This window comes from Cavia porcellus, unplaced genomic scaffold (genome assembly GCF_034190915.1).
Source record: "Cavia porcellus strain 051 isolate PalLab524CR breed Dunkin Hartley unplaced genomic scaffold, mCavPor4.1 scaffold_2, whole genome shotgun sequence".
In the NCBI taxonomy this organism is placed as follows: Eukaryota; Metazoa; Chordata; class Mammalia; order Rodentia; family Caviidae; genus Cavia; species Cavia porcellus.
Genome location: NW_026947485.1, coordinates 97531124 through 97559061, shown reverse-complemented (window position 1 = coordinate 97559061; position 27938 = coordinate 97531124). Strand labels below are relative to the sequence as shown.

Here is a 27938-nt window from a genome sequence, read left to right as displayed (position 1 = left end):
AAGGCTTTGGGTCGGCTTTGTGGGGTGCGTGGTCCCGTGGTTTCAGGAGAGAGCGTGGCTCTTTTAACCTGTGTGTCTGCCCTTTCACAGAACTGTCAGACCTTCAGCAGCCTCAGCTGCCTGAGCACGGGGATGGAGGACTACAGCCCTCAGAGCCCCTTCGCTGTCCACGCCAGCGGCACCCGGTCCTGGGCCACCTTGCTGTCAGCCTCCAGCCCAGGGGGCAGGACCCCTGCCGGGACCCCAGCCCCTGAGCCTTTCCCTGCCTCCTTTGATGACCGCCTCACCTGCCCGGAGGACCTGTCTTGTGAGGAGTCAGATGGCTGCTCCCTGGATGGGGACTGTGGCAGAAAGGGGGAGCTAGCTCCAGCCTGGAGGGACTGTGGGGCCACTGGGAATAGCCTCTGCTCACTGGATGGCGAGTTGGACATTGAGCAGATAGAGAACAACTGAGGGGCTGAGACCCTGGTCCAGGCTGGGGGTGCTTCTCTCTGGGCCCTATGTGGACACTTGCAGGGGGGACCCCAGCCCCTTCCCCAGAGGTTTCAGGTCCCAGGGAGGAGCTGTCTGGCTCCGTGAAGGCTGGCCTGGCTGTGCCCCACAGCGGGACACGTCAGCCTCTCACCAGCTGTCAAGCACGTCAGCCAGTGGGTCCACGGAACTACTGTAGCCCACAGAGCAGCTTTTTGGTTTGGTCTTTTCTGCCTTGTTCCTTGTGCGATGTTGGGCAGTTATTCCCGGCAGGGCTGGGGCCAGGTCCATTGGGCCATTTCTGGGCTCTGCTTGGCCTCATTCAGGTTCACTCGGGGAGTCGGCCCCAGTCTTTCACTCAGTTTATTCTGTGCCTTCTTTCCCAGGTCTCTCTGCTCCCGGGAAGGTGCAGGGGACACTCCTTCTGTAGTAACACCAGAACCATTTGGCCTTAATCCCACACAGGGGCACCAGTGTGGCCCTCTCAAGGGTAAGCCCTGGTCTTGACTCTAGGGTGCTTGTTAGACACCATCGCACTGGGTAGACCCTTGGCTGAAGGGCATATCCGTTTGCCTTGTCAAGGTCACAGAGCAACTGCTCCATCCCCTGCCCCTTGAAGGGCTGCCTTGGCTGCTGCTGATGGCAGCCATCTCCAATGGCTCCTGGTTCCTGAATCACAAGCTTGATTGATTCAGGTGAGTGAAGGGATGTCATAAGAAAAAGGCGACTTCTTAAAATGCCCTCAGGAGACAGGAATGTGAGCAGGAGCACAAACCCAGCCCCTGTGCAGGTTTCAACGGTGAAGTATGTCTGGGGCTGTTCTTGGAGCCAGGGAGGGCCTTCGAGCTCCCTGCAGTATCCCAGTGTTTCTCAGTGCACATTCTCCAGTGTTTGCAGGCACCAGGCTTAGGCAGAGTGCTCTGTCCCCTGCAAAACACGAAGCCCTGTCTGGTGAAGGAGCCAGTCCTAGGTGCTGCCTGCGTAAGGCAGCCGCAGCCACCAGCATGGCTTGTCTCAACCTACACCCTCCCCAGCCCCTCTCCCCTGGCACAGACTGTCCCTCAGGCTGTGTGCTCAGGAGCCCCCCAGCCCACCTCACACCCATACCACAGGCCTCCGTGCTCTGGGAACGTGGCTGTTAGCAAACTTGGCATCTTCTACAAACAATAGTAAGTGGGCTGGCTAATGAGTGGCTTATTTTCCCATAAGGCTGAAAATCTCTGGTGTGTTCTCTTATGTTCGCTGAGATGTGATCAAAACACTGTTGCAGTCACTTTGCTTTTGCTTCCATTCCATGGACCAGCAAGCGACTCACGTCAGCAAATTGAGTTCAAATGTTTCTCACCTTTCTCCACTAAAGAACCTGGTTGGGAAACTTCGTTTAAATCTTCACTTTTCCTTATACCAGAGGGTAGTGGCTCCAGTTTTGATTTGTAGGTAGTATTTCTTTAAAAATCAGCCAGAAGTTGCTTGCAGGAAGCCCTATCCTCATGGCCCTCAGAGGCTGCGTGGACAGCTTCAGGGTGGACAGCGTAACAGGTATGCCCAGCACATCCTTTGGTGGAGACCCAGCTCACCCATTTGCTGTGTCTCCCGCCAGAGGCCTAAAAAGCCAAATCAGAGTGTAGGCAGCTCTGGGTGGACAAAAATATGGCACCTCACCCCTGTATGTTGATGGTGGAGGCCTCATCTTCTCAGAGCAAGTTGGAGGAGGAGGAAGGTAGTTGAGAGGATATAGCAACGCACTGCCAGTGCCTTTTCCCCAGAAAACCAGGAGGGGGTTCTGGTACCTGGTGTGACCATACCAAGCATGGTGACAATGGGAGCACAGCCCCAAGCAGAGAAAGGCAGAGATAGGGTTCCTTCTGTCTGGTCCACTCTGCAGGGCCAGCTAAGGCCAAGACAGGCAGCAGCCACCAGCTGCCTCTCCTAAGAGTCAGGGTAGGAGGCACCTACTGGCAGGTGTGTCGTGGCTGTAGTGCTGGTGACCTGTCCTCTTGGCTAAAGAACAACTAGTGGAGCTTACTGAGTCACAACCTAATCTAGCCCAGGGGTCCTTAAGGACAAATGTCCAGGCCCATGGGGCATTTGGCCCTTTCCAGCCTCACAGGCCCTTTTTAACTATCCTGTCCCTGTTCCCCTAGCGCAGGCAGGTAGCAGTGGCAACTGAAGGACAATATGGTGGTGCCTTTCTGGTTATAGAAAGAAATGCCCTCCCTTTCACTTTGTGGTCTTCTTTTGATTGAGCAGGCCCCCTCTAGGAGGTGTCCTGCTGACTTAGCAGCCATACTGTTCTGTGGTCCACTCTGCTGGCCCCAGGACTCCGTCTTGGTGCTCTTGGGCAGGAGTACCCGGAAGACCTCTCTGGCCCCTCCTATGGGCAGTGGGCAGGTGGGCTCACCCTCACCAGCATGGTGGCTTCAGCTGGTGGCTGCAGCAGAAGCCTTGCCTTGTTGGTTGGGTCTGTGAGACCTGCCTTTGGCAGAGCTGAGGAGGTGCAAGCTCTGGAGAGTAGACTGAACCAGGTGCCCAGAGGCCTGGAAGGATACGTGGAGTAGGAAGTGGGGTTTCCTGACATGCAGTGTCCCCATTCACTCCAGAAGCCACTGAACTGACAGGAGCTGCCTTTGGTCTAGGTGCCAGGCCTGGGTCAGGGCCACAGCCTAGCCGTTTACATGACTGCAAACCCTCTTGCCTTATTCTTGGGCAGTGGAGGCTAGAGCCTGGCCCAGAGGCTGGGGAAGACACATCCCGGCCCCAGGGAGCTTGTTCTTAATACATAGAGATCTTCATCCTCAGAAAGCCTTACTTTTCAACCAAACTTTTATATCAGGAAAGTTTTTGAATTTGTACATTGAATGAAAATTTTCGTAAAAGGCCACATAGAAACGAAAACCCATTTCCAGACGGGGCTCCTGGTATAGATCAGTGTGACGCTCTGACACTACCAAGGGGTGTTCAGGGCACTGTCTGCCCGAGCAAGCTTCCCCTGCAGTGAAAGCACACCCTAGGTCCTGTGCCCCACATGAGCCTGGTGGCCATGGGGCAGCCAGCTGAACACCTAGGGCTCTGCCCAAGTAGGCGGTGATGCTGCACCTTGCCATACCCATGCTGCTGACCAAACCCTTCCCCCTGGCACCAGAGAAAACCATGCTTCTTAGACGAGAAAGGTGGTTTAACAAGTTGCAGCCCGTAAGTGGGGCTTTCGTAGCCTAGGTAGGATAGTCTGACCTTCTAGCATAGTTTTGTTGGCAAATGAATTGAGTTGTCAGTGCGTGGGGGCAATGCTGGGAGTTGGGGGACAGACATGTAGGCCACACCAGGGTTACGTGGATTTCTTCCACCCCTGCAGTGTCATGTTGCAGCGCTTCAGCAATCCTGGTGGCCAGGGTAGTGCTGTGCCAGGTTCCTGCTAGAGCAAAGCAGTCTGCACACACAGGCGCTGGGGCTTTCCTACCACCGCTGCCCTCCGATCCTGTCCTCCCACGCAGGCCACGACTGTCTTGCACTAGAGCCGCTCTAGTCTCAGGAATTTGCTTGTTACTTTTACTGTGTAAATAAAGCTTCCGGGATCAATACCCAAAGGCCTGGTATGGCTGTGTGGTTTCTGTTGGGCATGGTGAACCAGCAGGTCCCCCTCCCCTCTGCACTGCAGGCTTGAAGTACAGACCTCAGAGTCTGGCACGGAGCATTGGACAAGGTAACCTGCAGGATGGCTGTGGGAATAGCTGTGGGAGTCGCTCTGGCCTTGGGCAGCCTCCTAGCCTCATAGGCAGGCCAGTGCCCAGGGGCTGGGGTGTGTGTGTGTGCAGTCAAGGGTATGAGAACCTAGCCCTTTGCACCATTCAGGACAGAGATGCCCCACTGACAGAGATGCTTGCTGTCACTTCTGAGGCAAGGAGGAGTGGAGGCACCCCGTGAGCCACCTTCAGCCTTGCCAAGAGGCAGAACTATGCAGTACACTCCAGGTCTTGCCACAGGGAAGCATCAGCCTGACCTGGAGCTGTGAGACCACCAGGACAGCCCAGGAGGTGGCACAGGCTGGCCTGCCAGCTTGGGGCCTCTGTCTCTGGCTTGGCTCCAACCCCAACTGCCTGGGCTGTGGGGACTCCAGCACAAACAGCTCTGCTCAGCGTGGGCACACAGTCCCGTTCCTGGCCCTTCCAACCAGGTTTGCCAGGAGCCAAGCTGAGAAGGACAGCGTGTCAGCAGCCTGGGGTTCAGGTGTGGGGAGGGTCATTGTTTCTGTAACCCAGAATTTGCCCCCCAAATCAGTCCTTGGAGTTTTTGCCTCATCCAGCTGCTAGGACCTGAGAATCCTCTTGGAGTGAGCTCTGGAGTGTTTTGCTTTTTGGGTTTCCATCAGCAGATCCTGTTACACAAAGGTCTGTGAACACTTAGTGCAAGAAATAAGTGAAGCAAGGCTCCGGGGACCTGATGACCCTGTCCCTACTGATCCCAGGTGATGGCCTGGCATTCCCAGCCCCGTCTCTGCCTAGTGCATGCCTGGAGGGGCAGAGGACAAAGGAGGTTTCTGTCAAGCACAATGGCCCCTATGTGTTATCTGCCTGAGGGGAGGGCACCCTTATCTCCACCCCAGATGGCTCCAGTCCCCTGCTTTGGTACCTCCTCCCCAGAGATGCATCCTCTGCTCTGGAGGTTTGGTGAAACCAGGATATGCAGCCCCGTGTGCAGGCTATGGAGCTCCCTGAGGAGCAACTCCACCCTCTGCTGTCAGGCCCAGGTGCAGGGCTCACCACAGTGTGGTCCCCAAATCAGGCTGGCTCACAGATGCATCTGACATGTCTGACATGGGGCTCTGGCAATGAGCAGACTCCCTTGTCTGTACATAGGGATCACTTCCTCATGGGCTTCCATGACAGACTCAGTGCCATCCCTGCCACACCGGGCACCAGCCCTGTCCAGAGTGTTATTGGGAAGAAGGCCGAGGAAATGTGCTAGTCAAGGCAGTGTCCATACCTTCAGTGGCTTTTGGTTTCGTTTTATAGTTTTCTGTTAAATTTCCTACAATAGTATGTTTTGCTTCTATAATCTAAAAATAAAATGTCAAAACTAAAAAAAAAAAAAAAAAAAAAAAAGAGAGAACACGAAGTACCCAGTATATTTTATCTGAGAGGGAAAGCTGGAGGTATTGGTAATCATGCTCGGATGGCAGGTGGCTCCTTGAGCACCCTGGAGGCATGCCACATGTCAGTCCCTCCTGGGTCACCACCTCTGCTCTAAGCTGAACATGCAGGAGCCTGTCCACCTGCCTACCCATCTGCCGTAGGGCACAACACAGTCAGCAGCAGCCAGGGCCTGGGTAGGGGTGGCCTTCCTGAAGGCACTAAAGAGAAAGCAATGCAGGACCAGACCTTGATTCCGCTCTCCACTTTACTGCTTGATGGCTCTTGGACAGGCAAGTCACTTTATCTTGTGCAGTTCATCTGTAAAATGGGAATGACAGCGTCCTCTTCACTAAGCCTGCTGCAGCTTAGAGAGCAGAGTGTTCTCTGTCAAGACAAAGCAAGGATCCATGTACTAAGCAGCTCTTGAAGAGGAGTCTCCATTCACCTGAGAGAGACCAGCCTCTCCTCCATGGGGGTCTGCCCTGGCTGCAAGCGATTGCTAAAGAGAGCTAGGAAGGAGAGCCAGCTAAAAATGAAAGAGAAAGGGAAAAACAGACTCACATGTATAGTCCCACTGCACTCGACCTCCATGTGTGTGTGTGTGGGGGGGCATGTCCAGGACCTGCACACACTCCTGTCCTATGAGCTATGATGGGGCTTCTGTCAAGGAGCGGCCATTTTGGGTATTTTCCAACCAACAGGCCAAAGTCCTGCCCTCCAGTGCCAGTGACACTAGCTTGGCTGGTGGCCTCTCACCTTGATGAAAAGACTTGGCCACCATTTCCTCCTAATCCTCACTGAATGGTGTCCAGCCTGCCCATAAGGCCCTCGTCACTTCATGGCTACCCAGCCAGGGGACTCCGGCTTCAAGGTCCAGTGCTTTATCACTGCCTGCTTGGTTCAATGGAAGTGCTATTATGGAGGGCCCCTAACTTTTAGGCGAAGCCACCTCCTAAGATTTCTCAGAGGCTTTAGGGAGAAACAGCAATCAAGTTAACCATTTAGCAGACTAACTTGGGAGAGCTGAAGTGGTTTAAAAGTGAATTGGGGTGCAGAGGCCCCACAGCCTTGGTCTGGAAAATGCTCTTTCAGCTGCCAAAGGTTCACATGTAGACGGTCTGACCGCCCAGGGTGGCAGGAACTGCCAGGGCCTTTAAAAGATGGAGCCTACTAGGAGGTTGATAGGTCAGTTGGGTACATGCCCTTAGCAGGGATTTTGTGCCTGGACTCTGGCTTCCTCCCCTCTTCCTCTTACTGATGCTCCTGTGCCAACAGGCCACGAGGTCCACACTGAAGCCCGGCTGATGCAGGTACTATGCCCTTGTGACTCCAAAACTGAACTAAATAAACCTATCTTCTTTCTAAAGTTAGCTTGCCTGAATTATTTTGTTGAAGTAATGAAAGGTGAATAGGGGAAGGCAGTGCCAATGTCTGCTGTGATTTGCCTTTTCCCAGGTGAGGCTGAGGGCAGCTCACTGTCCCCTCTAGGCCTCAGTTTCCTCATCTGTTAAAGAGATCAGATAAGTGGTTTCATGCCCCTGCCACTCTGACATTCAGTGGCTCCAGCACATGGCAGAGCAGGGTCAGTGTTTGAGACCCTCCCAGGTCCCCTCTCCCACACAGTCCACAGGACCCTTGCTGGCAGTCAAAGCTGAGTTTATTGAGCCATTAGCTTCTCCGGTATACCGGGCACCATAGAGTAAGGTGTGCCCAGTGCTGCTCCAGAGTACTTTCTGAGCCTGTGAGCTTGATTAGAGAGGCTGAGAGTCTCCTGGAAGAGGGTATCTTTGAAGTGCCTCCCACCAACCTGCCCCCGCCTTTGTCTGCCATGCTGTCTTGTGGGGACAGGAAGAGCCAGGAGCCAGCATTATTTCTGGAGAGGGTGAGTGTTCATCAGCCACTCATTTGGGTGAGGGCACTCTCTAGAGGCCTGCTGATCCGAGCCACCTCCTGGGCCTCACCAGGGGGACAAACCTCTGCCCAGCAGGCTGAGAAGGGGCCTGGCTGGTTGGGCCCAGGGTCAAGGCAGCTTAGAGCTGCCCTTACCTGCCTGTGCCAGGCATGGGGGTTGGGGGCAGTGGTGGAAGGGGCTGGGCACTTCTTGAAGGCCTGTCACTTGTCCGCGTGCTGCAGCAGCAGGTCCACAGCCTCCGCCAGGTTATCCACATACCCATCAGCTTTTACTTCTGGATGGTGCTCATCGCTGGGCCTGGAGGGGGGCCAGAGGTTAGTCTGGTGGAGTATCAGTCCATTTTTCATTACTATACCAAATATCTAAAGGAGAGTGTTTTCAATTCAATTTTACAGGCTGAAAGTCCAAGGGGAGGTCACTGCTTGGCCTCTACTAAGTGACTAATAGCAGACAGTATCATGGCAGAAGAGATTCAGGGGTCAGGTCAGGCTTTGCCAACAGCTCACTCTTAAGAAAAGTAACTCAGGGTCCCCCAAGGACCACCTCAATCCTACCCAAGGGCAGTGTGCCAGTGTCTTCCTACCAGGCTCTGCCTCTTAAAGAGTCCAGCCGCGTCCTACATGGGGGACCAAGCCGCCACAGCACATGAGGCCTGGCCGGAAGCTGGCTAGGGGGCCCCGAGGGGAGCTGTAGCGGAAGGGGTTGTGAGAGAATCCTGAAATTGGAAAGGGCCCCAGGCAGACAGGTAGGCAGGAGACAGGAGCCTGCACAGGACAGGGTCAGTGTAGGCTAGTCTTGACAGCCCCTGAGGAGGTGGGACCTCATTCCAGGAACCCCAGGCTGCCCTTCCTCACTGTTCTCAGGCTGAGCCATGGCCTAGTTCCCTGAGAGGGCCTGGAAGGAGGTGGCTGAGTTGGTCTCACAACATCTAAATGCCACCTTGTCCCTTTCAGAGGTTTTGATTTGTCCAATGGGCTTTACCCTAAGATGACCAGCATGCAAAAAGGCAGTTTTTTCTTTTAAAGGGTTTCAGCCCAGTGACCTAGAGGCCACTTCTGGCAGGGAGAGTCTCCATGGGTACTGCTGAGCTCCTTGGACCAGGGTGGGGGTATTAATGGGGTAGCCCTTAGGAGGGCAGAACAGCATAGATGCCCTTTGTGACCAGGAAGGGTACAGCCTTCGGCTCTGCCTGGGTCCTTGGGCCTCATTAGGCTAAGCTCTGCCCCCACACCTCCTCCTAGGACCCCCACTTGCTTACCCACTCTCATGTAGAGCTAAGGCCTTTAGAATGGGCCCCAACCACAACAATTACAGGTCTCACATCCACTGTTCCCATAGGTGCTCCAGGGAAGGGCTGGTTACTGCCTTCTTACAAGGGAGGGAATGGTCAGAGAGGTTCAGAGTGTTGCTCAAGGTCATAGCCAGGAGCAGAGGGCTAAGTCTGACCCAGTTCTGCTCCCAGACCAATGTCCCTGGTGCCACAGTTTCCAAGAGCTTCTGGGGCAGCTGGGTATTTCATCTCTCCAGATAGAGCACTCTCTGGTACTCTCCAGGCACCAGAGTTGACAGCACCACTCCAAGTGGGCCACCCACTGACGCCAGCAGCAGGGGACAGTATGCCCTTGCCTCCCTGAGTGTGAAGATTCTGCTGCTTATGGGTCAAAATGCTTAATGAGAGATGCCTGCCAGGGTGAGGCCACAAACCATAAACCTTGGGCACAAGTATGCAGGAACTACCCACTTCATTAACAAGTCAAGGTGTAGGAACTTGTGTGTCAGGGTTTCACTTGTGCTGTTGAGACACAGACAACCTAGTCAATGTTGAAATGAAGATCTCCATTATCCTACATCGGAGCAGAACTACGTACCTGTCACTGCTGAAGACTGAAGATGCCAAAGACTGTACAGGATGCAGCACAACAGAAAACTGTTGACACCTACTTGTGACCCCCCAATTGCACCCCTGGGTGTGCTCATGGCAAATGTGCCCCTCTACATCATCAAAAGACTTGTATTAGAATGCTCCAAGCAGCTTTTATGGTGACAGCAAAAAAAAAAAAAAAAAAAAAAAAAAAACCAGGCACCACACAGATGCCCTTCCGTGGGAGGATGGAAAGAGTGCAGATGTGTACATGGGACATCCCGTGACGGGGTGAGTCTGCCCCAGAGTGCTGGAGGGTTCCAGATTCTGAGCTGAGTGGGAGCAGCAGAAGCAGATGTGTTCAAAGAGGTGTACCACGCTGTTCACTTTTATTGCTCTTTACTATGAATGCTCAACCTCAGAAATTTACTTAAGAAGCCACATCTGACGATACAAGGAATACACACCACCATTGGCTACTCCGTGGCTCAGAGCACAGAGGTCGGCAAACTAATCCTGCCTGCAGCCTCATTTAATATGTCTAAAGGTTGTTTAAAAAAATCTGCCATGGAAACTAAATGTAGTCTGCGAAGCTAAAGCAGTTACTCTTCAGGCCCTCAGAGAAGGCCTGGACTTGGCTCTGGCGTCTGCCACCCAGGCTCTCTGGAGCTAGCTCCTGCTGGGAGCAGCGTCCTCCACTTGTAGCCCCAACAAGCTGAGGGATGGCCAGGTGCGCTTCTAGCTGTGGTCTGCCATGGGCCACCTGCCCAGGGTTTGATGCCTTGGTCCTGCTCCCAGCTCCCTGGAGATTCCCACTTTTCTGACCAGAATAGGGAGGTTAGTGCAGGGGCCCCCTGATTAATCAGCCCTACCCAGGGCTCAACTCCTGGATACCTTCACCAAGGTATCAGGCCAGGCTTTCTGTCCCCTCAAATGAAGTCAACCCCAAGAGGGACTGACAAACTCCCCATAAAATAGGACACTATAAGAAGTCTACCAGCCGCAGTGTACGCGCGGCATCTAGCCGAGTGGCGTACATGGCTCATTATGTTTAATTACACATAATTTAAGTGCAAGAATCCACTAAAGAGAAAGCATTGCTTTAGCAGCTGGCCAGTGTTAGCCCACACACAGCAGAAATCATGGACTTTTATGTCTTGATTATGTGGCTTCTGTTCTCAGGGAGCTGGACAGATAGGAGGGGCTCACCCAGGGCCCCGGAACAGCTCTGCTCTGCTCCACGGGCTCCACAGCTGGCCACACCCTCTGACTTGGGAGCTTCAAAATACTGCATTATGGAAGCTATGGTGAGAAACCCAGCAAAGCCATGCTCCATGGCAGTGGGGACATGGCAGAGGGACTGTCCTGCCTGAGCAGGCCCTGCTAGGACAGCAGAACAGCTGTGACCTGGAGGCTGGCAGAGGAGGGACTGCCCCCCTCCAGGAGATGGGGGACACAGAGGCCGGAGGGGAAATGGGGATAGAGCACACAAAGTGGGGAGCAGACAGCAGGCAGCTGAGGGGCTGGGGCTGCCTTAGTGGTATGCACATGGGGACTCTGGTAACCTCTCTGTATGCTGAAACTTGGGTCATCGTTGTGGACGTAGCTGGGAGGGGCTGGCAGCTCCCCATGGAAACCACAACATTGCCCCAGGCCCCCACACAGTACGGATGCTGTGCTCTGGGCCCTCATTGACAGTGGGGCCTGCGCAGGGCTCTTTATCTTGCTGAGCCTCAGTTTTCCCATCTGCGCTCCTCCACTTACCCCCTTTTCCTACACTGGCTCTGGCTCCCTCCCCTCTTTTCCAGTCAATGTAGCTGCTCAACTGCTTCAGAAAGCTGGCCTGCTCCCTGTCACTGCTGTGTAAATTGCCACGGCTCCCTAGTGTCCATGTCACAGTCCAGCAAAGCAGATGAATTCATCCTAAATGGGACCCTCTACACTTCAGCCACCCAGCTTCAGGCATTCCCAGATTTCCCACACCTCTACGGCACTGTGTACAATGTGCCCTGGAATACTCTTGACCCTTGCTCCACTGCAACTCCTACTCACTCCTCAAGGTCCCACCCACTATGGCCCATCACTGACTCTGCTCCACCCCACACAGTGAGTGGCTCTCTTCTCAGAGCACACAGATCTTGGCTCCCATACCCAAAGCAGGTGGGCACCACCCTGCTTCTTCACCTGCCAGCACCTGTGCTAGAGGAAGAGGTGAGGTTTCCTGCCTGCTGTAACCCGCTCCCCATGCAGGCACGGTCTGAGCGGGCACCCAGGAAGTGGCCACCCAATGGTGAACAAAAAGCTTCACAGTCAGGGTGCCACATGGCATCAGCAATGCCTCCCCCTCATGCCCTGAGCCGAATGCAGGGAATGAATGAGAGCAGCCAACAAGGCTGTCCTACTGTGCATGCTGCCTGGACAGCTTCACAGGCTCGGTCTTCATTCTTCGAGCTGGAGGAGGGAAAATGGTGGGAGACGCCCAGCACAGGCACTCAGCAAGATGGACCTCCTGCCACTTCCTCCGGGCCTGGGGAGGAGGGCCTCCACCCAGTCCTGCTGACCCAGAGGACATGGGTGTGGCCTGGTCAGAGAGGTAGGGCCAGCCAGACTGAGAGTCCCACGACAGGAGGCTGCTCACCAGGGGACAACAGAGGCCTGGTACTGGGCTGCCCAGTGCCAGGAGTTCTGGGAAATGGCATTTGAAGGGTGCTGGTGACTAGCCTGTGTGGACAGAGCTGGAGGAAAAGGACAGAATGCAATGAGTCCTGGGCCAGAGGTGCGGAGGCCGGGTGAAGGGGGCCTCTGCATCTGAGCCCCTACCACACAAGACCCCTGGGTGCCCAATTTGGCTTCCAAAAATGCCAGGCGGATATGGCAGGGACCCTGCTTCCTCCACCCACAGAATGAGGTTTCTGAAGGTCAATTACTGGATACCAGGCCACCCGAATGTGCCCATGGGTTTCCTGTTGGCCATTTGTCGGTCCAAAGTATACAGTCAAGCCAACAGCTTTGTTTGAGCTAGTTTGGCACGCAAGAGGTTCAGGATGTCACATACCTGGCTAGCAACCCCTTGGCTATGCTGTCACTAGCAGGGACCTGAGGGTCAGTGACTCCACAGTGGGGTGGATGGGTGGGCAGAGTCATCCACAGATACCAGACAAGTGGTCCTTTGCCTCTGTGCCCAGGGCCAATGCAGAGCTGAGTTCTGGAGGTGCTCAGACACAGGTGGACGCCCTCGGAGCCTCTGGGAAAGTGCTGTGTCCCACTGCTTGCAGACACCTGGGTGTGTGCTCCTTCCTACAAAACTTGTGGCTTCTTCTGCCCCAGCCAGGTCCCATGGCACTTAGGACTTGGTGCTGAGAGGCACATGGAGGGGGTCCTGTCCAGGGAAATCACACAGAAACAGGAGCCTCAGGCTCAGACTGGGCCTGCCTGGGAATCCGGCCTGGGCCTGGTGGCCACTGATTCCACCTTACTCAAGGAGCCCTCATGCCCCTGTCCCCAGCCCTGTGCCTACCTTGATAGCAGGAGCACCTCCTGCCTTAACAGCAGGCTGCCGAGAGGCCAACAGGGCCAGCTCCAGATGCCTCACTGGTCTGAAGGGACCCCTTGGGGTCCTCTTGGGGACAGCCGCCCTCTTGGGGCTGGGGCCATGTTACCAGCCCCAAGGTCAGGTGAGTCCAGACAACCTGCAGTTCTTGCATTCCTTCCCAAACAACCCTCACACATAGAACTTCGTGAGCAGCCTCAAAATCACTCTGGGACAGTGAGGGGAGGGGTAACAACAACAACACATCTCAGACCTAAAGGAGTCCTTGAGAGCCTCGCTGAGGTCCCTGGTTCCCTGGCCAGGACAGGAATGGTCACAACTTGTGCTAGCTGGAGCCTCCCTTGGAACCACAACTCTAGCCAGGCAGTGGCCATGGAGTTGTGGAGCGAGACCAGTGGCCAGGGCCATGCCTGGCCACCCTGTTGATCTGACTCCTCTATACTGTGGAGGGGGCCTCTTCCAAGCACCCCATGGAGACTCTGTGTCAAGGAGAAAGCCGTGTACTCTGGAGGGACCTGTCTAGCCCAGCCACTCCTGCCACTGGAGGAGCTAGCCCAGGGCATGAGGGACTCAGGTCCCCCACATTTCCATGCTGGTCCTAGTACCCTCCAGAGGTTCTGCTGGTCGCTTCTTGTGCCGTTCCCCATGCGGGGGGCCTGTGGAGTGAGCAGGCAAAGCTAAGACTGAGGTGGGTCTTGTGCCCTCCAGTGGAGACACAAACCCTCCTACACTGTGCTGCACGTGTTGGTGCTGGGCCCGCAACCCTGATAGGAAAGTCACTGTCTCTTGCCCAGTATGTGGCCTGGTGGCTGAGGCTCATATGGATATGAGAAGCTATGTGGGGATAGGGTTAAACTAACTTTTCCTTCAGGGGGATGATGGCGCAGGGCTCAGAAACCCTCCATCCCTGCTGACCTATCCTCTGGCTAAGAAGACAGCAGTCTCTCCCAGCAGGATGTAGGCTGATCCCAGGGGTAAACTGAGGCAGAAGAAGGATTTGCTCAAGGTCTCACACATCTTCATGGACATCAGATCTCCCTGCTACCCCAACCCATAGATGCTTAGCAGCCAGAAGCAAGCCCAGGATGTGAGTGGAGCTTGCTGGCCAGCAGCAAAGGACACAACCAGTGCACAGGGCTGCTGGCAGTCACAGTGACTAGCCTCCCCTTCACCAGGGTTCTGCACATTCCAGACATGAAGAGGCCGACCCAGAGGGGAAGGGACGCGCCAAAGTCACAGCCAGGATTCCCAGAGCAGGATTCACACTGTTAGTCTTAGGTTCACACAGACCTAGCCACAGACTCCTGCGAGCCGTTCCTCTTGGGGTGGACGGGCTGTATTCTGCATCTGGACTCTGCTGGGTGAGTGACATCAGCCAGACCTTAAGGCCTGTGAACAAGAGCACCTCTCACCTCCCAGCCACGCTAGGACAGAGGCAGGAAGGGTCTGCCAGCTCTGGCTGTGTAGTGAGGTGAGCAGTGTTTGTGGAAACCCTCAGGAAACAGGGCACAGTAGGAGAACTGCACATGGCCTTCCCCCACGCCTGGGTGCTCCAGGCAGAGCCACCAAAACACCCCAGTTCCTTCTCTGAAGTCCAGGGAACATGCCAGCCTCACTGAGGGCAGTGTGAGCTGGAAGGGCTTGGATGTCCAGGCTCAAGCCTAGAGGGGAAAGATTCTGTGGTGGACAGTGGCACCAGTGCCCCAGACCACCCCGTCTTCAGGGAGGAAATGGTGTCTATTTACAACTTGGCTCAGCCAGGTGGCACCTTGTCAACCAGAACCGAGCCCGCGGCGCCCACTGCTTCCTGTGAGGTTCTCACGGCTCCTCGGTTGCATGTGAGAACAGAGGCGGGGTGTGCTGAAGACACCCTGGCAGGATGCATGGCCCCCACAGGAGACCTCCCCACCCTGTTGGCAGATGAGGCCCTAGGATTCCTGGGCGCTGCCTGCTGTGCACTTGCCCTCAGGCCTTTACCCAGTTCACATGCACAGTTAGGTCCTGGGCATGTCTGGTGAGGCCCACACAGAAGCTTGTCAGAAACAAGCTGGGGGTCTGGCTTCTTTGGAAATCTGAAAGACCAATAATAAGGGGCTGAAATCCACAGGCAACAAACAGCTGTGCTCTACTGCCTGGAATGCGGTAGGAGGCTTCCAGTTAGCCACACGCCCCCAGATTCTCTCCTGTATACCATTCCTACACCGGGCTTCTGCCACTGCACTGCATTCCCCACCTCCGCCCTGTAAGTATCCAAATCTGCTATCCGGCCGTAAAACTTGGGCTGTTCGGGACCGAAGCCCCAAGGAGCAAGTTACCTGGTCCATGAAGTCGTCCTTTCCTCAGTCCTCACCTCTTACTTAGGTGCCTGCTCTGCACTGGTGGCACATGTGTTGACTCCATCATCCTATTACAATTACTCCAAATCTGAGATGCAGGACCTCCCTGCCTCCCTTCTCCCCAGAGCCAACACCAGCTAAGTGGCCACAAGTGTTCTGAATTCCTTAACTTCCTCACCTTGACCTTGGCCTCAATGTGACCTCTGAATAACCACTCAGAGCCTCGGTTCTCTCATCTGTGAAGTGGGGGTGAGCCAGGCCCTTGAGGCAGCGGTGGAGATCACCGGATGACATGGCTGGGCCTGGGCCTGGCCTTCTGCAGAGCCCAACCTGCGTGGGTAGGGAGGCTGACACTGGATTGAATGAGCAGTGCACAAAGTGGGAGTTTGAGCTGAGGTGGGCAATCAGATGTGGCAGGTGCTGCATTGGCTGGGTAGGTGAACGGGGCTGCAGCTGGCCAAGCCCTCAAGGCTGGCTCTCTGGAGCTGGAGGAAGGCTCCCAGCCCTCAAGGGAAGCCACCCAGTGCTCACTGCCCGGGGACACTGGGCTGGAGTCAGGCCCACATATCTCAGGGGGGCTCTCCCCAAGGGGCTCTCCCACCCAGCCAGGCAGCTAGGGACCAAGCACCAGTGGGTACCCTGCAGAGCTGCCTGTGTGGCTGTGCCAGTGGGCAGGTAACAAGGGACTCTGGACTCACCAAGGATGCTAGCCCAATGTGCATCCTCCCAAGCCTGCCCTCAGGCCTTCTCCAAGCCCACAGGATGCTCTGTTTATGGTATCTGTAGTAGTGACAGTCCCTGAGACCCCTCTCCTAAGGATCTGGCAGGAGGACTTAAGACCTTTTAGCTACTTTGGTTTTCAGAGCTGACAAATGGAGGCTCAGGGAGGACGAGTGGCCTGCCCAGGTCATAGAGCCGGTGTCGGGAGGTCTCACTCCTAACATGCAATCGGAAGTCCCTGCCGCCTGCCTGCTCGCCTGCCTGCTCCAGACCCCACAGGGAGCCAGGGCCTGCGCTAACATGCAGAGGGTTGGGGTCATCTAAAAGGTTCATTTTGGCACAGGGACAGACCTGCCAGAGGCTGGGGATGTGGCTTCAAGCAGAGGAGCCTGACAGCTGTTCATAATATTTTGATAAAAACATGTTGAGCACCTGGTGTGTGTTTGGATTTAAAAGAGCTGGCCCAGCCCCTCACAATGTGCACTCCAACCACCAAATCCCCCCCTCGAAGACTGCCTGCACCCCACTCAGGGCACAGGGCAGAGTGCCCTCTTCAGGCCTCCCTGGAAAAGTCACCCCATTAGCTTCCCTTCTCAGGTCAGACCTCACAGGACAAGGAGACCTTGTCTAGCCTGGTGTAGCCATAGCTTGCACACCCAAGCGCTGAGTGCTTATGAGGTGGCCCAGGAGAAGGTGATGCTACTTGCAAGGCACACAGTGATGTTATTCTAGGACAGATCCAGAGCAATTTAGAGAGGTGATCCAGAACCACAGAAAGGAAGAAGAGAAATATTTCCACCAAAAGCCTGGACATTTGAGCAGAAAAAGTATAGCTTGGAGCTAAGGCAAAAAAGAAACCAGATGGGAAGCAGCCGACTGTTTAGGAGGAACAATCTTCCCAGCAGCACAGATGTGGATGTGAGGGACATGCATGGCCTAATATGATAGCTCAGGTTCCCACAGGGGCTCTGCCAAAGCTCAGAAGCCATTCTTCCCAGAGAGCAGGTCCTTCCTATCTGCTATGCATATAAACTCTGAGGAGCCTGCATGCAACACAGTGGGTTCTAGGCTCAGACTGGCTCAGCCTGCTCCCTGGACCTCCCAACACCTGGCACGGCTGGGCACTTCGGTGTGCATTCCAGCCTGGCCACCCCTGATTTGGAACAGTCTCCACAGACTCTGACGGCTCCACTCCCAACACCAGGGGTGTGCTATCGAACCTCATCTACCCCCTCCCCCATTCTGTGGTGTTCATGCCTACCGCAGAGACTGCTTGGACAGAGGCAGAGGCAGGCTGCGGTCAGGCAGGCTGGGGACCCTGGCGTAGTACAGGCAAGCTGGCAAAAATCCAGGAGCCAAGTGGTGTTTTGGAGCTGTGGTTAATGAGCTGTTGTGGGATTTTATTGTTCCTCCCAATACCTCACACTCTCCTCTGTGAGGATGCCTCTGTAGTGGGATGGCTGGTCCTTTCTCTCCCTGGCAGTTTGCTGGATTGCCCTGTTCACCCAGCAGGGACTGGGCCAGCACAGAGGAAAGGGCCAAGGCCAGTCCACCTCTAGGGCCTGCCCCGTGCCGAGCTCTGAGCTCTAGAACTCATTCCAAGGCCCTGAGATGGCAGAGGGGTAGAGCTCCTAGGTAGGGGAGGACACACCCCATGGCAAGGGCCATGCCAGCCCCTTTAAATGAGATGAGAAATGAAACATTTTAATGTGGGTTCTGAACACTAATGTGCTCCACTGTGAGGGTCTTGAGTTAGTCAACTGTCACTTCCTAAGCTAACACAGAGTCTCTAGAGCTAATGGGACAGCAGAAGAAATAACACTGAGCTCGCTTATGACCCTAACCATCCCCAGAGATGGGGGTCTGACTCCCACCCACCTGCTCATGTGCAAAGGAGGTGACAGGTGCCCTAGGCCCTCACTGAGGCCTCCAGGGACACAGGTCAGAAGGCTCTGGATTCCTCACAGCCTGGCTCAAACCCCACCCTGAGCAAGAGACCCTTCCCTCTATGTCACACTGACACGGGACTAAACGAGTGTTGAGCCTACAGGCAGTGGTTAGTGACCAGCTCGTGCCTGCACTGGATGTTCTGATGGGACAGAGGCTGCACGGGACTCTACTCCTGCACACAGACAGCAGTGTTGACAGTCAGTGTTAAGATCTACAGAAAGGACCATACTCTTCAACCCCAGGCCTGAGATTTAGCTCTAAAGAGATCTTACAGAGTCTGGCATGTGACACATTCTCAGTTCAAGTTTGCTGCACCAAAGGAAAAAAAGCAATGAGCATGATAAAGACGGTCATGACAGGGCTATGACAGGGCTATTCGAAACACGAAGCAGCAGCCCAGGCGCTCTCCGAGGGGAGTAACGGCGGTAGGGTATTCGTGCTCCATAAAACTGTGTAGCTATAAACAACACTCAGGAGAAATGGAGAGCAAGGGGGGCTACAGGGTTACGTATTCAGGTGACCACGGCTGCAGGAACAGGAAATAGACAGCTGCCCAAGCACGGTGTGTAACAGGCAGAACCTATTCTGCAGTGAGCCCCTGGAGCTGCCAGTGACATTGGTTTAGGAATGTATGTGATGGTAGCTGCAGGGTTTACAGTTCTGTCCTACAACCACTCCAAACAAGCCCTTAACAAGATTGAAAAGTCAAGGTCATTCTCCAGCCCAGCCACACTCAATGAGGGGCATGGTGACCTCTCCTGGGCTTGGTAGCTTGACAGCTGGGGAGAGAACATTTATACCAGTGCTGGCTGTGGGGCCAAATAGTCAGCCAGGCATGGCAAATGCCACCTGCTCTGCGGACCATATCAGTTAGTCACAGAACAAGGGCCAGGCTAGGCCAGCTGAGGTAACCCTGGCCAGCAACATGCTGATGCCACAAACACCACCTGCAGACCAGTCCCTCCATGTAGCCACTGGCTGCCAGCAGATGCCACACGGGTCCCAAACGTACCACTCTCTGAATACAGGACTGATGGAGTGCCTAATGCAACTGTGGTAGCATCTTGCTGGTGGCCACCTGGGGAAGGTGTCACATTGCACATCCCTGAGAAGATGCAGGAAAAGGACTTGCTCGGGTCACAGAGCCAAGAGGAACCATGGGGAGGGGAACCAGTGTGACCTTAATGTCAGAAACAAGCAGAGAGAAAGGAAAATGAGCCCACTCTGTCTTAGGAGGTGGCCCTTCTGGTTCTAAGTAAGGAAGCTAATGCCCAGGGAGCACAGATGCTGCCTGGGTCTAGGGAGGCCAAACCAAAACCCAGTCGGGGATCAGAGCCTGGCCCTGGGCAGGGGACTATCCCAGCCACCTACCAGGCATCCAGGCCTGAGCAGAAGGGGACTAAGTGGTCCCCTCCCGGAACTCTGCACAGAGGCTTACACAAGGCCAGGGTGGAGATACAGTTCTTCCTGGTGCCTCTAAACAGATGGAGAAACTGAGGCCACTCCGAGGAAACCAGCGTGGAGGCCAGTACTCTCCCCTTAATTTACTTAGCACCTTTCACCCTGGGGTTCCCCGAAAAGCTAACTGAGCCACTGCATTAATCACAGGCCAGCCAAGTCACCTCGTAAATCGTCAGAGCAGCCTGGTGAGGGGCCATTCATCCTGGCCCTAGGGGACGCCAGTCTGCCCTGGGGGCGGTGTGCCCCACACTGGGCCAATTGTGCCCACAGGGACCCCATCCAAAGTTCCCTGGCTCCCGGCGGGTGGCCGTGCCCTAGATGGTTCCTAGACAAATCTTGTTTTCTTCAGTTTTCATCCCGGCCGGGGGAGCCAAGCTGCTCCTCAGTCCGTTTACTCAACGCTGCTTTGATTTCCTCGGACTCTGGCCTGCCCCTTTGCTACCGGGAAGCCATAAACCAGGCCGAACAAGCCCGCCCTGTGCCCTCGGTGAAGGACTAGAGGCAGCTCCAGCGATGATTCCCACCTACCCTATCAGCTGCCTGCCATGTGTGGGGACGATGGCTGTCAGGATCCCGTGACCCTCAGGAGGGCCTGGGCTGAGGGATACAAGGGGGATGCTGGCGGACGGCAGTAACCTGGGCTCTGGAGTCTAGGGCCCAGGCTTTCCGTAAATTTGGGAAAACTCAGTGACTCATTCCTCCCTTTGTCCTGCCCTAGCACCTAACACAGGCCTTTGGGTGGCGCCAGTGGCGCTCAAACTCCAGCCAGTGGCTCAGTGAATCTTAGAGTCAGGGCTGGGTGACAAGGAGAACAGGGCCTCCCTCATTAGGGTGCTGATCCCTGCATGGCGGGAAGCTGGATGCATCCATCCGCTGCGCTCTCCCTTCCCCGCCTCTCAGCCTGGTCACTTGCCAGGACCTCACAGTGCTAGCGCCTGTTCCCCGCCTATCCTAAGATTTGACTTCCTGATGCATGTCACTTTCATATTTTCCCATGTAAATTTGAGCACTAGGGGTTGGGACATAGCTCAGCAGCACAGCTGGTGAGCACAAGGTCATGAGCTCAATCCCTGGTACCAGAAAAAAAATCTGAGCACTAGATTGTCTAGAACGCATAGAAAGGTGGAGAGAAAGAAGGAGCAAAAGAGATGAAGCTGCTGGCATCATAAATCATCCCTAGACAAAATTCTTCAGCGACAAAGTTAATTTCCTCCTGGACAGGCCCCTTCTTCTCTCTGGACCTCAGAACCCACACTGACTTCCTTCTAGACCTGAAGTGCTCTTCCTCTACTTCTTGGAGTCACAGGTTTTTAGAAGAAAGTGGGGAAGCTGGGATCGCCTCATCTCCTCTCTGGGTCCCCTCTCTCCCTGGGCCCACAGTGGTGAACAAGCATAGGGTAGCACTGGGTGGGTTCTGTCTTTTCTCCCGGCCCCTCTCTCCTTTCCTGCTAAACGCTGGCTCAGGATCCACAAGCCAGCCGCACCACCACTGCACACCACACCAAGTGGGGAGCCCCCATCCCCACCGCCCCGGAAGTTAAGCCTGAACCCTGAACAGCACTCGAATACCCCTCTAGTCCTTGGTGTATTTGCTGCAGGGGGGCTCACCAAAATGGGGGGCTCCTTTGGACACCCCATAAAATGGCCCCTGGGCACAGGAATTCCTTCCTTTGGGGCCACTGAGCTTCACAGAAGAATCCTGGTCTCAGACCCCATGTGCAGGTGTGACCTCATCCGGGTCAGGGAGCCTCTTTTTATGAAGGCTGGCGACTGCTTTTCCTAATAACCATGCCTCTGGCCCCTTCTTGCATATCATAGGGCCTGGTCAGTGCCAGGGGCCGTTCTGTCCCATCACAGAGCACTCTGCCAACTGGCCTTAGTTTTGTGGATGCAAGAACAGGCTGACAGAGCAGCCCTGGACCTTTTATCTCCTCAGAGTGGAGTGTGGGGGGTGGGCCAGGCATGTTGTGGAGGTTGGGGGATCCACAAGGGGATGCTATTCTCGTCTCCTAGGGCTCCTGGCCCAGAGTGACACGTCCAGTTCCCACTTCCCAGGAGGAAACCAAATTCCCTAATGGGGTCACTGAGTGGCTGTCTTAGATGGTCACCATCACCAGGGCCCCTGAATCAGACCTTGACTCAGATATATGGGTCAGAACGTGTTCCCATGGGAGAGTATTCCCTGGCTTGTACCCTTTGTCCTCCCATCTCCAGGAGGCACAATGCCAAATCCAAAAGCAACAGGGGACAAGGTAGGGATATGAACACAGAGAGGGATTATTAACTGAGCCAGGGTTTTGGAACATCATGGGCATCAAGAACAACATCAGCAAAGACAGCCAGCAGCAGCCCAGCCCAGGAGGAAGGCTCCAGCTCTTCCCCTGGGACACATGTGGAAGCCGCTGTCTGGCAGCTGCAGACCTCAGCTACAGCCAATGCCTGTTTGGTACCCTACCCCCAAGGGCTCCTGGTCTTCATTCCCCATTTAATATCATGTGTTTAGGGAAGGGAGACAGAAACAGCAACAGGAAGAGGAAGAGAGACACACTGAGAAAGGGAGAGACAGAGAGAGAGGCCAGAAAAAGAGAAGGAGGGAGGAGAGACAGGAGAGGCAGAGAGAGACGAAATGAGCGAACAAAGTGTTCACATATTCTCTAGAAATAATGATATTAAAAACTTGCAAAGTCAGTCAACTGTACATCTATTTTACTAAGGGAGGGGGTGAGGTGAGGTGGAGAGAACTTTCCTGAAAGGACTTGGCCTTGAAACATGAAGTAAAACAACTGGAATTGGCAGGCAGACAGCTCCCGAGCCTGAAGACTCGTGGGCTCAGTGCGGCTGAATAATGTGCTCATTGAAAGGGTAGCTGGCCGGAGCACTCTAGCACGCAGGGGGCCTTCCTCCCTCTGCAGCCCTGGGCATCCCACAGCCCAAGGGAGGCCAGCAGGCCAGTCTGAATGTGGACAGGAAAAGGTCTCACTACGAGTCATTAACACAGCAAGGAAGTCCCAGAGAATGGGAACTCAGGGGACCAATTCCCAAGTAAATCTGGGATGGGGGAAACTTCGGCATTCCGATCTCGGACTCAGCCTAGTTCCTGTGCTCACACCTGTGAGTAGTCCAGCTCCTGCATAACTCTGTCTGTGTCTTCATCTGTGGATCGTGCTGCAGACCTGTGGGTTCGGGAGCTGTAACTAAACAACTCCACAGTTTGGCCTGTGCCACCTTCTTAAAACCAAGTTTTCACTTTTGCTGATAATAGTTTAGACCTTGGGTAGAGGGCTCAGTTTAGTCCCACAATCAACAGCTTCTGTGCATGGAACAGACACAAAGTTAGGACTTGTGATGCATGGTCTAAGTGAGACAGAGGTCTCCCTAATGAGGCACTCACAGGCTCAACCTTTAAGCTCTGAGTGGCTGTGCGCAGGAGGAGCCTGACACTTCTGTAAAGACCGTCCCCCAAACTCTCTGTAAATCCTTTGGTGGCAGGAACAAGGTTGTGTGAGGGTTTGGACAAGGCTGGCCAGCAGTGCTGGTCTTTGTGGGTGACAGGTCTGTTTTCTCTCATGTTTTCTAACAGATAAGTGCCAGGAGATGACTGCAGAGACCTCCCTGTGGAGAAGAGCTCTGCCACGGTTACAAACAGGCACACCTTTGCTGGCAGCACAGCTGGCCAAGGAAATGGAGCCTGGCTTTCCCTAACGTTTGCTGTCCCTTCATCATTGACCCAGGCATAGTGCAGCACTTGATCCCTCGGAGAGTGGCCCACGCCTCTTCCCAGCATGCTGTGCCACCTCTGTGGCAGATGAGGAAAGGGACAGGGATGATAGGGTGGGCCTGGTGTCTCCATGGAAGCCAGCCTCGGGGGACACAGCCTTGTGTCCTCTGCAGGCTGTGTCACGACAGGTCCCAAGGAAGCAGAATCCACTGATATGGACATATTTGTGTAGATATTTGTAGAAAGCTATCTTTTAAAAAAAAATTAACAAAGCATAGAAGACTGCTCCAGACAGCAGTGCTCATGTCTTTGATCCGTCATGGACACTGCCAAGGTGCTGACAGAGGTTGCTCCTGGCCCGCCATGCCCAGCCAGAGGAGTGAGACCTGGCACGGACACTGACTGCAAGTCCCTTCTGCTCTGGCTGGGCTGTGCTCCGCTGGCTTGCAGACACCCGGTCCAGTCACAGCTGGCTGAGACCACGGTCCCGAGGCCAGGAACACACATGCCTGGCTTGGGAGGATGTGTCCCAGAACCTGATGAAGTCTAAGGCTGTTCTCCAGATACTTGGACTCCCTTTTGGAGGAAGCAGAGTAACCCTGGGACATTCTGAAGAGCACAGGACCTGATGGTACCACCATAATACCTTGAGAGTTCCTGCTGTGTGGCATTTCTCATGAAAGCGGAACGGCTGCTTCCTTTTCCTTCCTGCAGCCTGCCCAAGAATCTCTTGCTTTATCTACTGCTCACCCCATGTTCTTCGGAGACTAGAAACACAGCCCTCTCTGAGGCTCACTGTACACGCAGTCCCCGGGCTGTCGCAATACAGCCACAAGCAAGCACTTACGGGTGAAGTTAGTTAATGTCTACATTCTTAAAACCAGTTCTACCCCAGGAAAGTCCTTATGAGAAGATAGATTAAGTGGGCTGCAGGCAGTGAGAACATTTTCCATGTGAGAATATAAATGAAGTGGGCTGCGGGTAGGGGTGCATGGCTGGCTCACATCAGCTGTTCAAGCTGACTTTGTCTCTCTCCAAGTCCAAGTTCAGAAACAGAACGCTACAGTTCTAAGTCAGCCACTGTAGGAGCATTTACACCAAGAAACTGGCAAGAGCTACAGATCAGATCAGGAATATGCCCAACCTAGGACAACTGTTTGAACTTGATAATCCCCAAATTCTTTTTAGTTAAAAACAATTGCACTGACAGTGGTTTACAAACTCACAAACATACACCTGTGTTCTCAGAAGCACAGCAAGGCAATTTGCAAGATAATGACAATAAACCTAATTACCATGAATTCATTTACTTTAAAAATTTTGTGTGCCGTTAAAATTGATAACAGGAAGGCAGGGCTTCCTAAGTGAGCAGAGGCCCTATTCCTGCCTGTGGGCTTCTGCCTGCTATTTCCCTGCTGGAAAGGCTCTCCCTTGTGTCTGCCAGACAATGTGCCTGTTCCTCCAAGATTCAGCTAAGACCTTACCAGCTCTGTGAAGCCGCACTGGACCTTCGTAAGCTCTGCTGGCTGCCCGCTTCACTACGCAGTGACTGTTGATTCTGTGTGGCACTGAGTCCCCAGGCCAGCCTGGGGACTCATTTGCAGTGAATCTGGAGATCCTTCAGGGTGGGGCCCACCTTGGTTGCATTTGTAATGGAGCCCTGTCTACACTACATTAGGTTTGGGAGTAGGGCCATTTCCCCTAATACTGCCCCCATGTCAGGGAGGAGTGATACAGAGTCTGTGGGAGTCATTTCAGGCTTTTCTGTTCACTGGCCCATTTCCCAAAGTGGGGCTCATTGTGTTGATCTTCCCCTCCTCCTACCCACCAGTCGCAAAAAGAAAACAGAGTAGGGGACATTCACAACTTCTGGACAGCTGTGTGTGTTGGGAGCTTAGGGGGGCAGGAACCATCTGCACTCAGCTGCTTCCCTACCTGGGGCCTTCAACATGTAGCCTAGAGATTAACTAAGAAAAGTTTGCTCCAGAAGATTATAAAACACATCTAATTCAATTTACAATAGCACGAAGAGATTAAAATACTCAGTAATAAATTTACCAACAGAAGGGCAAGGCTGATACTCTGAAAAGTACAAAATAATGTTCAAATACATCAAAGAAAATCCAAATAAACAACAACAACAACATAAAACCATATTCATGGGTTGAAAGACTTAATATTATTAAGATGACAGTACTCTCTGCTCTGGACTGAACGTCCCCAAAATTCACATGCTAACACCTAATTGTCAATGTATGTCACTTTTAAAAAGGAAGTGATCAGTGACTTTAGAAAAGCATTTGAGGGAACAGCACCTGCCTCTTCCTCCTCTTCTGTTTCTTCTACCCTGTGAAGATACAGTAAGCAGCACCATTGTGGAAGCAGAGAGAACATCGCTCACCAGACACTAAAACTGCTGAGGCCCTGACTGGATTTTTTACTCTCCAGAACTGCGAAGAAATAAAATTCCATCCTTTACAAACTATTACAGTCTCAGGTATTTTGTTATAGCAGCAAAAGTAGACTGAGATACTCCCAGATTTGAGCTGCAGGCTGAATACAATCCTGATAAGAATCCCAACTGATTTCATAAAAATTAACAAATTGATTCTAAAATTCACGTGAAATCTTAAAGGACCTGGAACAAACAAAACAATTTAGAAAAAGAAAAAGTAGGGGGATTCATTTTCCCTGATTTTAAAACTTACCACAGAGCAACAGTAATCAGGTTAGTGTAGTACTTGTAATATGGTCCAATGGAATAGAATTGAGAGCCCAGAAGTGAATTCATGAGTGTAAGGTCCACTGAGTTTCATTAAGGACACCATTCAAAGGAGAAAGAGTGTAGTCTGTCTCACAAATCATGCTGGACAACTAGATAGCCACACAATAGAAGAAAGTTGTACCCTTATCTCAGACTACTCTAAATTAGAATTAAAAATGGATTAATGTGTTAAAGGATGCACAGGTATGACAACAAAAGTATTAGCAACAGCCAGGCAATGTGGCACATACCTATAATCCCAGTAATTGGGAGGCTGAGGCAGGAGGATCATTGAAAGTTCAAGACCAGCCTGAGCTACAAAGTGAGCTCAAGGCCAACCTGAACTGCATAGCAAGACCCTGCTTAAAAAAAAAGTATACACACACACATATATGCAACAAAGGAAAAAAATAGATAAACTTGACTATCCAAAAAAACATTTTTTGTTTCAAAGCATAACTCAGAATGGGAAAAAATGTGTTGTAAATCTGGTAAAAGTTTTATATCCAGACTATATACAGAACTCTTAGAACTCAATGATAAAAAAGACAACCCAATTTTAAAATGGGCAAAGGAAGATGTACAAATGGCCAATAAGCACAAAAAAAGGTGCTTGACATTAGTAGTCATTAGGGAACTGCAGACTAAAGCCCAAGTGAGATACAGACCAGGCTGGCTGGAACAGAAAGGCCAGGTAGTAGCGTTGGTGAGGACATATAGAAATCAGAACTCTTACTGGTGGGAATATAAATGGGTGTGACTGCTCTGGGAAACAGTTTGGAAATTTCTCAATGATTAAAAATAGATACCATATGACCCAACAATTCCTATGTCTTGGATATATACCCAAGAGAAATGAAAACCAATGTCCACACAAAAACTTGTACGTGAACCCTTAGAGCAGTGTTACTCATGAGAGTCAAAAGATAGATACCTTCTGTATTACTTGTGCCCTTACACCGCTTTGTTTTGTTTTTTCTCTTTTCCTTTTAAATAAAATTTAAAAAAAAGATACATACCACCTAAATGTCTACAAACAAATGGATGAAAAAAAAAAGCCTAAGACAAAATGGATGGAGGTAAGGAAAATATTCTAAAATTGACTGGTGGTGATGATGTATGAATATAATGAAACACTGAATTATACACTTTAAATGTATGAATTATATGACTTATGGAACTCAAAAGAATCTTTTCTTTAGTACTAGGGCTGAATCCAGGCCATCACATGGAGGTACCTTCCTTCTTTTCTCTCTCTGTCTCTCTGTCTCTATCTCAGTCTCTCTGTGTCTCTGTCATCCCCCCCCCCCACCCTGTTTTCAGGTATGTCTTGCTAAATTACCAAGATGCCCAGGCTGGGCTTGAACTTGGGATCCTCCCTCCTCACCTTCCCAGACTGCTGGTGTCTTCGTTACTTTCTCTTATTGCTGAGATGCAATACCTGACACCCTCAAATTAAAGGAGGAGAGATTTATTTTGGCTCACAATTGGTAGAGGTTTCAGTCCATAGCCAGCTGGCTCCAAGGCAGGGTGCCATAGCACAGGAGAGCTGCTTACGGCATAGCAGACAGGAAACAGATCAAGAGAGCTTGACCTACCAACATCGTAGTTAGCTATAAATTCATCAGTGGACAAGCCCACTATAGAGTATAATGCCCCTATGATCCAGTCACCCCCCCAAAAAAGCCCCACTTACAAACAGATGAAGCATTAAGGGGACATCTAGATCTAAAGCATAATAGCTGGGATTATAGGCATGAACCATCATGGTCAGCTTCAACAGAGCTTTAAAACACATGCGTGTACACACACACACATGCACATACAAAAATAGGAACTGATAAAAGCAAATATAGAAATATGGACACTACGTGTGGTGGTGTACACTGTAATGCCAGCACTCTGGGAGGCTAAGGTAGGAAAACCAGCCTGGCAATTTGGCAAGACATTGTCTCAAAATTTGAAAAGTAAAAAAAGGGCTAGGTATGTAGCTCAGTACAAAGGCCCCATCATGGTTTAGGTCTCAAATGGCTCCCAATGCAGCAGGTGTTTGGAAAGTGACCTGG

At 52.9% G+C, this 27938-nt stretch overlaps 2 protein-coding genes across 5 annotated transcripts in view; one reads left to right on the top strand and one right to left on the bottom strand.

Annotated features, from left to right (window-relative positions):
* Fam53b (family with sequence similarity 53 member B) overlaps positions 1 to 4055 on the top strand; it is a 118631-nt gene extending 114576 nt beyond the window's left edge. For all 3 annotated transcript variants that reach the window (XM_063244896.1, XM_023561572.2, XM_063244895.1), the window contains exon 4: positions 91 to 4055. In XM_063244896.1, the coding sequence (XP_063100966.1) occupies positions 91 to 453 (363 nt within the window). In that variant the 3' untranslated portion in view covers positions 454 to 4055. The remainder of the gene's footprint in view (positions 1 to 90) is intronic.
* Positions 4056 to 7239: 3184 nt separating this feature from the next.
* Lhpp (phospholysine phosphohistidine inorganic pyrophosphate phosphatase) overlaps positions 7240 to 27938 on the bottom strand; it is a 120879-nt gene continuing 100180 nt past the window's right edge. For both annotated transcript variants that reach the window (XM_063244897.1, XM_003479819.5), the window contains one exon: positions 7240 to 7809. In XM_063244897.1, the coding sequence (XP_063100967.1) occupies positions 7798 to 7809 (12 nt within the window). In that variant the 3' untranslated portion in view covers positions 7240 to 7797. The remainder of the gene's footprint in view (positions 7810 to 27938) is intronic.